Genomic DNA, 11,040 nt, shown 5'->3' with positions numbered 1-11,040 from the left:
AGAGGAGAGGAGGAGGAGAGGAGAGAGAGAGAGAGAGAGGGAAAGAAAAGAAAAAAAAAGGTTAAATTTCAAAGACTTTCTTATAGGTTATGCGTGAACAACAAAATTTAATAAATAACGAAAGAGTTCAATATTATCGTAATAGACATCAACATGAAAATCAATTCATTAATCAACCAGTAAATGTTGAAATTTTGCAAAATCAGGAAGAATTAAATAATAATCAAGCAAATATTGAAAATGTTTAATAATATTTCTCATTTTTATTCTTTCATTTCTTTTTACTTCACTTCTTAAACTATCATTTATATGTATAAATATGATGTAATAATGTAATATTCAAATTTTTAGTACAATAATTTGATTTCCAATTTTGCTTTTCCTTTTAATAACACAAATTTCACAATAATGTATTCATGTAATAGCATAATTATCCGAATTGGATGAATTTTTCCGCCCAATTTTTCAACATTTAGGATTAAAATTGATGCATAATTTGATATATCAATTATGCATAAATCAATGATTGATATACTATTACTAAGATATACTGATTCATATTATAATTTGTAAAATTAACATATCAATTAATCAATCCCCATATATCGATCAATTTATTTGATTACAAAAACTAACATCAATTCATAGTATATTCATAGAAATAATTGTATTAGTTATTAATCCCGAATATATCGAATCAATGTACATTCATTTATTATTGAACATGTATCGTTTGCTAATTATTACAATAAATTTGTTCATATTTGTAATCAGAGAATTGATGCAATAGTTTTCATAATTTCTTGATTAAAGTTAAATGAGTCAATAATGAACAATTTTGGCTTTGGGAGATTTTTTTTTACAACAATTGATTGGTCAGAAAGGATATGGTAATCATTTTTGCAAAAATCATGTAGTTTCGCAAAAAGTTCAAAAAAGAAAACGAAAGATATAAATGTAATCAAATAGGTTTTCATTTCTATAATGTTATAAAATTAATTGAAATTAAGAAACAAACGTAATCGTGGAAATAATCAAACATGTAAACCACAAGACCAATTGATGTAAGCTTACAAAACGGGTTCCTTTATCACTGATATATTTAGCTTATTAATTTCTCTCTGATTGATTAAAATTTGAAATTGAATTAATCAAAAAGAAATGATTTCATGAACTGACAAGCCCTATTTCACTTTTCTTTTTGAACGGTAATCAAAATTTTTGATAAATTTAATCATTTTTGAAAGGTAAAAGCATTAAGGTTACACGACCACATGAGAACTAATTAAACATCTAGAGGATTATTGATGGATGAAGATTTCATAACTTCCACTAAAAACTTCTCCAAAAATTATTTATCAGATTAAAATCGAACTCAACTGTGTAACATAGAAATAAATTATACTTGAGTATAGCATATCATTTAATGATGGAATTGATTAATGAATTGAATTGAGGAAAAGCCAATGTCTGCTGAAAAATGATTATGATGATAATGATTTGGCTACTTCAAATTCATTCGTTAAGATCATAGAAGATTCTAGACAGTTTGATCAAGCAATTTGCAATAAAACATTTTTGCTTGAAAAGTTATCGAAATTGCTGATAAACTGATTAGCAATATCATTCAGACAAAAGTGTATTTTTAAAATAGTAAAACAAACATCTGAATAATTTATCTAGAGAAACTGATGAGAAAAAAAAGTATGTAAAAAAACACATTGGTTTTATGCTGTCGCATCTTCAGATAAAGATAATATGAGTAGAAAGACACCAGTTTGAAACACTTATATGTGACATGAAGTGTTTCATGGTTCCTTCATAATCAAAGTTATTTCAACCGTGACTAAAATTAAGTGGCATTTAATTACAAATATTTTCGAACTATCAGTAAAATGGCTAAAAATCAGCATGTCATTCATTCGAAAACAACTCACAAATTGTGAAGAAATAGCGTAATCTAGAAGACGCTAACATGAACTGGAAATAACAATGCATAAAATATACAGAAACAAATTATATTCGAAGAGAAAGGAAAAATCACAGGATTTTTTTTTCTTTTTGTTCATCTCATTCTAATTAGTCATTGCCATTTTCTGATAATGACGCTGTTGAGGGACCAAATTTTTGAAGCCTTCGTTGTCGAATTTCATCCAATTCAGTAGTTTGTGCAGAAGAACAAGCTGGTGTCGTATTATCGACGCCTGATGATGATGGACACTTATCTGTTTTAGGATTTTCACTTGAACTAGCTACTGGTGTATTACTAAGACTAGGTTCATGGCGCAATGACTCATTAACTGAATTTTCGTCGACAGCGGAAGTTCCAGGTAATGTTGCATCATTGGATGGTACAGTCGCATTTGCATTTGCTGCTGCAGCTGCATAAGCCGGAACACTACAAAAAACGTAGAAAAATTTCAGATAAAAGAATCATATTCAAAAAATTTCTAAAGAAATGCTGTAAAAAAATTTTAGTAATCTTCTGTATATACAGTGTCTGGATGCAGATGTATCAGATAAATAATCAGAATCTGCATTCATATAGCCAATACAAAATCTTTATCGCATTTGTAAAACTCAAAACAATTAACTTCCCTCTTTAAGCGTCATTTTCTTATAGCTAATTATTACCATTCTTGAAATACTTTTATTAGTGATATGTTATTCCGCAACATATTTTCAAAATTCAATTTCACCTCAATGACTGCACGATACTCATATACTGTTGTAGTTGCATGGTAGCTGCATCCAATAATAAGCTGATATTACGAATACAGTTTATACGTGCTTCGACAGCTGCTCGTTCCGTTCCTTCCATAGCAGCAACTTCTTCATCTGTTAGACCAACAAAACTTGGAACCGGTGGAAATGGAAACATTGGAGGTACCGCAAATGGTGGTAATGCCTAGAAGAGACAATGGTAGAGGATATATCTGAGACAGAGTTACACTACTAACGAGCTAAACAAACTACTATAGTATGATTTGAAATTTTTTTTGGATTCATCACCTTCTGCTCTGAGTAAAACTGGAAATTTTCAAGTATTATTTATTTTATTCAGCTCTAGTCAAAATTAAACAAGTTTGGTTTTCAGTGATTTCAAAATTTATGTAAAATTTCTCAAGAGATTATGTAGAAATAAAATAAACGAGGAATGAAAGCTCCTGAAAAAGATGTGCTCGGACGATAGTAATGATTAATAACTAAAACGAAAATGATGTCTGAAAATTTTCCTCCTTATTTTTTTAAAATGTGATAATTTAATTTAACTATAACTTAACCATAATGCACCATTGAGAACAGCTATAGTTTTGCATTGTAATTTCAATTCTAGCTATTTTCAGAACTTATCCATTTTATTACAGTAATGCACTAAATTACTTTGTCAGCAAAACCTAATCACAAAACCTAATCAAAACTTGAGTATTTACTGATCAGAAATCAACAGCGTATGGAAAAATAATCATAGCATCAATTAGTATTGTAAAAAGTACATTTACTATAACATAATCAAGTATCTTTCAAAAAAATTATTCGTAGACTTTTCCATTAGCTTTATCTAAATGTATCAAAGATATTAATGAACAGAAATCTGTCTATTAAAACAGTAACCATAAATGGAAATCCTGGTGCTGTAGCTGGAAACTGAGGCATACTGAAACCGGTACTAGGGAACGGCATTTGAGGTACACTATTGCCATCATTATTTCGTTGGCTAGCCGTGCTGGTTCCAGCTTGTGGTTGTTGCTGTTGTTGTTGTTGCGGTTGTTGCGGAAAAGCGAACTGAGCCATAAACGGAAACATATTTGGAATTTCTGCGCCATTATTTGCTGGCTGAACTCCTGCAACATTTTGCCCTACTTGAGCGGGTCCTGCTGCAGGTGCAGCTGCTCCTCCAGCTGCAGGTGTTGTTGCTGTTGTCCGTCGTTGTGCTGTAATTTATTAATTATAAAAATAAAGTTTGTTTGGGAAAAAGAAAAAAAACTCTTCAGTCTTCAATAACAATGAAAACTTAAACTTTCTTTGTGAGGAAGGACAAGTACTTGGAAAGCTACCAGAAATGTATATGAAATGAGTTGCAAAACAAATGTAAACCTAAAATATCAGTACGACAGGTTGGGCAGCTCTGTTGTCGTTGGAACCATGAACGGAGACAGTTTGCGTGGAAAATATGATTACACGGTAGTTTCTTTGCTCCGCTAACCGGTGTCATCTCCTCACGGCAGATTATACATGTATTGTCACCTAAATTAGAATTAAAACATTAAGAGGAAAGAACTGCATCATTAAAATTCAGACAACAAGCAACTGAATAAAAGAGAAAATTCTACATACCGACCAATGTTTCTATTGAAAAACACAAGAAAAAAATTCTTCGAAGATATTTAAACTCATAATTTCACTTGAATAGACCTTAACGTGTCTTAAGCTCCGGTACAAAAGGACTTGAAAATTTGTGTTATTTTTAAGAAGCACTTTGTGGGCACCCGTAAATTGCCACTTCAAGTAGTAACCTACATGCGTAAAGTGACTATTAAAATGGATACCCTGCAACAAATCCTGTTCGGTAGCTAGTGGGAACAGATTATTCATGGCATGTATCGCACGTCTTGAAAGTATAACATCATTGATTGCCTTATGGAATGCTCGAATAGTAAGATAAAGTGGACGGATGGAAAATAATGGGAAAGTATGCAGACGTATCATTACGGCCACAAATATAATATATAAAATGCAACGGAGGCAATCTAAAAAATACTACTCATTTATTTTCCTGGAAGGTTTTCAAACTTTTGAATTCATTGATAAGAAGAAATCAGGTATGGGAATGATAAAACATATCAGATTTTTTTGTAGCAATCTACGGAACAAATTACAATGCCTTAATATCTATCACCTTACTTATCCTTCCAATTCCATAATCGAAAACCAATTTTTTAACGGAATAAATTATTCTGTTAGAAATATGAGGCAATAATAAATCTAATTTTAAAAAATGCCAATAATTTTCATATGTCCCATGACTAATCATCCAGAAAATAAAATGATTATGACAAATCCACCAGGAATTCCGCAAGAAAAAAAAAGGAGAAAACAAACACACTGATAAGGAGTTCCGAATAGAGCAAATAAACTGCTTTATTCTCCCATGGATGTACATTTCGTAAATCATGCATATGTAGAATATATTTAATTGTTACATGCAGTACAACTGTCATTAACACTGCATACTGCAAGAAAAAAATGATAATAACAGTTAAATTTGAGCAGTGTTCCATCATCGGTTGGCATGACAACGGTTATATAATTGTCAAAAGGACCTATGCTATGAACGCATTTTGATAAGTGAAATGATAAGTGATTCGAAAATATCTGAAAGTTTGAAACCAATGTCGGATATCCTCAATGCTACAAGGATATATTTCTTTCTACTAATATTGTAACATGGTAAATTATTGAAAATCACCAACCTCAAACCCAAATACAATTTGCACTGATGCGCCGCGAACAAGTGTTGTGAAATATGCATGTGATATAAAATAACTATCCAGAGCACTCAAAAAGGCAAGTAATGCTGGAAGTATTAAAAACCATTCATTATTCGTAAAAACTATTATTTCATGACAAGACTTATGTATGACATCTTCGTAAAATTACTCATTAAACTTAAATTTGAAGTTTAATTATTTGATTACTCGTCGAAGAGAAATTTTGAATTATTAACTCAATGTGTGAAAACCTCAAGAGTAAGAAAAATCAGAAATCTGAACTGACTTAATAATTCACTAAGAAAAACATTAAGAAAAGTTAAGAAAATGTTAAGAACATACACATCATCCTGCAATGAAACAATACAGTTATAATTGGACTTCGTTCCATAAAATCGACCCGATCTTCGCTTAGCCAATGAAACAATTTGATAAAAAGCAAAAAAACAAATTGCATTACAAAACGGGGGGAGAAATCATCACGGAACACGGTAAATGCTAAACATGTCTCCATAACAGCATGCCATGTCCTCTCCGATAGATGCTGAAAACACAAAAACTACTTTAGTTTGGGACATGTATTCAGGTTAATATTAAGCACTCATCAGATATTTTCAACCAGATATTTCGAAATTAACATTCGTTTATGCAGAATCATACAGTGAATGCAGAACCAAAACTAATGTAGAATCTACAGTGAATTTAACTTATCTATATGTATACTGACATCGAATAGATTCTTCGAAACATGTGATAGGTTAGAGCGAAGTATGGAAGATGTATTGTAGGGGATGTTTGGAGAATATTAGTAAATTATCTGTTATTTAAAGAAAAAACTTTAGTTCCTTTTTTCTTTAAACAGTATAAAAGTCTACTCTATTTTCTGAAAATGGCTCTTCAACTTAATATATTCTAACTGAAGTTTAAATTTAAGCAAAATTAATTTGCAAAAATCCGATACTTACCTCATATTCAGCAGCACGTAATTCACCAAAAAATAGTTTCCTAACGATTTGAAAAATCATATATGCGATAACTAATCCTTGTATATACATCACCTGCAATATAATATATACAAGGTATTTTCCAGTAATACAATAAAAACTTTATTAGCATAAACTGTCAAAATTCTTTCCTTTTCAATTTCTTGAGCAACTAAAAAATCAAAAGATGAAATTTTTTTTTAAAAAGAAAAAAAAAGAGCAACTTACTGCCATGGAAGGACTACTTTTTGTAATATAAACAACCGATGGATAAAACTGCTTTTTTTGGAAAAAAGCATTTCCAACGGTAAGAGAAGTAAGAATAACGCTTGCCGTTGTTAAAAGAAACGTTGATGCAAGTGCCATTTAATAAAGTATTCTGAAATGAAGGAAATAAAAATTAAATTCTAGTGCAAATTTTGTTACATCATAAGAGCAAAGAAAAAAAAAATCTATTTATAACATTCTGCCAATAATTCATCATTCTTGAAAACGAAAAAAAAAAAACAATAAAAGAGCAAAATTTATGTAGCGATTAAATTTTAAATTACTTCAACAAATGCTTATCACGTGGCTTATCATCCAAAGTTATATCATTTATTATAACATTGCCACATTTTACGTGGAAATAATGAAGAAATTCAAAAAAAAAAAAAAAAATTACAGCAAACGTCACCACTACCCCCACCTTAATCCCTCATATTCTTAAGGAAAAAAAAAAAAAGAAAACTAGATCATATGTTATTATTAACAAGATATCGAGCTAAATGAAATCTTCTTCGGGAAATATGAAATTCAATAATGAAGCAACAGACATCCGGGAATTAATAAACTATTTCTAATGCGAACTGCTTAATGGTCAAGTTACTCTTCATTGTTTTTAAGCTATTATTGACTTCAAATAGTTTTAAAACTTCATTAATTGTGGAAATGTATTAAATGATATGATTAAACGAAATATTACTCAAAATTTTAAAAAATACAATGTCTTAAACTTAATTATTATAAAAATACTATATTGTAATTGCTGCTGAAGAAAGTCCTCAATATGGATAAACACTGATGAAATGCTTACAATATATAAGATTAATTAGAATAAATTAAGCAATGTGTAAAACAATAGGAATAATATATCCTTACCACTATCATGATTCGTTATATTTATTAATTAGGAAATGGGATAGAACTAACGTTAGCATAAGATTAAATGCTAGATAAAATTATGACTATATATCGATTAACCTCTGAATATACTAATCATTTCAATGAAAATCATAGTAACATTTTCAAATTATTAGTACGTAAAAATCTATATAATTAATAATTAACTTACTAAATCTATTGTATATCTTTTAGTCTTTTAACGCAATTCCGCACTATTTACTTTTTTTTTTCTCTCTTAAAAAAAGCAAAAAGTGATACCGTTAAGAGATTTTATGATATCTTTTCTAAATATTCATAGCTATTTCAATATATGTTAAGTTGTCGAAATGTTCATCTATTTCTATAAATAGTTCAATTCTCAGCTACCTTTGGTCACATAATTGTTGAATGATTAAATTAAATTAGAGCAAAAAAACAATGACCACTGAACAAAGAATATATCATTCATGCCACTAAAACGAGAAGGTATGGAAGTAGCAAAAAATTTCGCAGAATTACAATATTTAAGTGTAATTTTCAATAAGAATTCCCTCCCTCTTTTTTTTGGTTCATCATCCGTCTAAAATATGTATTTTAGCAATAACAGCAACTACATCTAGATATCTTGAATAATTAATATGATAAATATGATATAGTAAATAGTGAATAATAAATATATGATAATACCGAAATCAATAATACGATATAAGGAAGTAAATTGAGCAGATTAAAAGATTATATTCTCGTAAATTTCGGAAGACAATATTGCAATCTGAAAACTCTCCGTTGAAACTATCATTCCGACTCTAATTTAGAAAAGATTAAAAGTACTTCAACGATCCTTTTCAAGCTCTATCCTTCTATTTGAATCGATATCATAGTTTAGAATAATTTGGCTCATAATTTCTTCATACTATCCACTAAACTAAGCATCGTTTTTAATTACTTTAAAATATTGGACGTTAAACTAGACATTAAATTCTTTTTCAGTAACACTTTTATTACCACTTAAAAATTTACAGCTTCTAATCTAATTAGTAAAAAAGAAAAAATCAAAATAACTTCGTTATCCAGAATAACAAAAAGTGGAGAAGATATTTCACTATTAATCAAGCTGTTCAACCGGAAAGACAGAAAAAAAAAAGACCCGTTGAGAAATCATTTTTCGTTAATAAATTCGCAAATAAAAAGGTACTCCTTGATATATTCGATAAGTTTAATGAAAAATACAAATAAAGGCAGCAATCATATATGATGCTTATTGAATTGATTGAAGCCCAAAATTTTGGTAAATTTTTCATTTACATGTAAATGGTACTAAATAACAATAACAATAGAAGAATACGAAATTACAATACAAAGGTATGAAGATATATATATATATATATATATAAAGTACCATCACCAAATCAAACTACTATCTATCACATGCATGTAGTGCATTATCATAAATAAAGAAATACTTAAAACCAATAAAAGTATACCAGTCGAATGCTAGGAAGGTCAAATACTACTGGACAAATTATTTCTCTAATTTTGAAGTACCTTCTACAATCTTTTTTTTCAAAGTATCACAAACCATTACGTGATTCTTCTTATTTCCGGTAAAATTAGGAAGATTTGCAGGGGATGAAAATAATCATCAAAGTGAAGTAACTCGGAATGAAATGTCATTTGTTCATTTTTTTTGGGTTAAATATTATTCTAAAGAATTCTAAGATCACCGAACGCGCATAACCTGCACCTATAAACAAATTTGCTTCCCATAAAATTTTCGGCCTACAAACAATTAGGAAAGTTGAAACAGAACTTTGCCAATGACCAATATCATTTATAAAGTATCATCAGAAGGTTAAGTAATAAAGAGAGAAAAAAGTGTATGAATACCACAAACAAGGCTGAAAAAGAACGGGAAAGATTTCATGAACGGAATTCCATCATTAATCAAACTAAAACTTTATTTTTTTCGAACTAAATCTATTTTTCGAAATTTTATGATGACAAAAACAAGTCATCAGACTTACGAAAATTTTCAGAAAGTCTTTTAATAAAATTTATCGCAGTTCTTCACAAATGCCCATAATTCACTGCATCCCTCAGCACTAAAAAGAATACAAAGCAAACCGTATGAGAATATGTGAAACCAAAACAAAAAAACTAACTGAAATCTGAAAATTTAGTACATAGTCATTTAGAAATAAAATTATAAAATTTTGACTGGTGAAATAAAAATTTATTCTCCCATCCCTCCCTCCTCAAAAAAAAAGGAAATTATTGCCAAAATGTGCACTTCTGCATACCAAACATGCCATGGAGTAAACTTAGAAATGAATTTTAAAAATGTTTGAAATGCACAGTGTTTCTGCCCATAAAATGTCATGCATTTCAAAAGTTTCAGTGTTTTTTGCTTTGGTTTCAGTTTCAAAATGAGAGGGAAGGAAAAACAGCATCAAAAGGATCTATAAAGAAATAATAAAATGAATCTGTTCAAGTTAAGATGTAACGGGCAGAAAGACGAGAAAGTGATGAGTATTCTCTAGAGGTTTACAACTTTAATTTTTTGACCTGATTGGAAGTACTGTTTTCCCTTCGTAAGTAAGTCTGAAAAAATTAAAAAAAAAAACTGCAATACAATATTTAGGGATTGCAAAGCTGCCACCACGCAGAACATTATATGGCATGATATGGAATATGGAAGAAAGTAAGAAATGATGGAAAGTGACTAATAAATGAGTTCTGGAAACGACTAAAAAGATAGTTCCCAGTAAAAATTATGAATCCTCAAAATCTCCCCAAGTTAACAGAAATTTCCATGAAAATCGCTGTGAAAAGAGTACAAAAATTGATAATAGCAGTAGCACTAACTAAGAAAAACGATAAATATCACAAAGAAGAAGAAAAGTACACCAAAAACTTTGATAATCAGCCAACGATTTTGCGATATTGAATGGAAATATTTGACCAGCTCCGTATGAGCAGCTTCAATATTTAATGATGTTTCTTCAACGTTCGAATCAATTCGAGTAATCATTTCACCTTGCTCAGTAACTAGTGAAGCGAGCTACAAAAATCCAAATGATGAAAAAATTCTAAATTGAAGAAAATATCTGAAGGAAAACCAAACATTATTTCATCACTTTTTATGCAGTGACCACTCATCATTATTTAAAGAGTTCTCTTATCCTCAGCAAATATCTTACATAACTTGAATTACATATATGTATCACTCTCTGAAGAGACTGTGTTCTTCCTGTCAGACACCCCATGGCAATGAACGCCACGGACACAAATACAACACATTATACCCATCAAAACTTAAGTTCTCTTTCAAATGACCCCAAGAAAGGGTGTTTATATACCTCACTGGACTATTTTGCAACTATATTGTTTGGGCAATAAAATCAAGCTTATTACTGACCAGT

At 29.9% G+C, this 11,040-nt stretch overlaps 2 protein-coding genes across 2 annotated transcripts in view; both read right to left on the bottom strand.

Annotated features, from left to right (window-relative positions):
- Positions 1 to 2,079: 2,079 nt before the first annotated feature.
- On the bottom strand, positions 2,080 to 6,841 carry LOAG_09127 (hypothetical protein; the record flags this gene model as incomplete). Its single annotated transcript, XM_003144655.1, has 10 exons — positions 2,080 to 2,398; positions 2,700 to 2,908; positions 3,616 to 3,935; positions 4,099 to 4,248; positions 4,551 to 4,751; positions 5,108 to 5,234; positions 5,475 to 5,578; positions 5,835 to 6,036; positions 6,458 to 6,550; positions 6,704 to 6,841. The coding sequence occupies 10 exons, from the start codon at positions 6,839 to 6,841 to the stop codon at positions 2,080 to 2,082; spliced, it is 1,863 nt and encodes a 620-aa protein (XP_003144703.1).
- A 3,428-nt stretch (positions 6,842 to 10,269) lies between these two features.
- Positions 10,270 to 11,040, bottom strand: part of LOAG_18656 (hypothetical protein) — a 5,639-nt gene continuing 4,868 nt past the window's right edge. The window contains exon 9 of the mRNA XM_020451321.1: positions 10,270 to 10,679. Within this exon, the coding sequence (XP_020304902.1) occupies positions 10,479 to 10,679 (201 nt within the window). The 3' untranslated portion in view covers positions 10,270 to 10,478. The remainder of the gene's footprint in view (positions 10,680 to 11,040) is intronic.

Source organism: Loa loa (genome assembly GCF_000183805.2).
Source record: "Loa loa unplaced genomic scaffold supercont3.427, whole genome shotgun sequence".
NCBI lineage: Eukaryota > Metazoa > Nematoda > Chromadorea > Rhabditida > Onchocercidae > Loa > Loa loa.
This window is presented reverse-complemented; position numbering and strand designations above follow the sequence as displayed.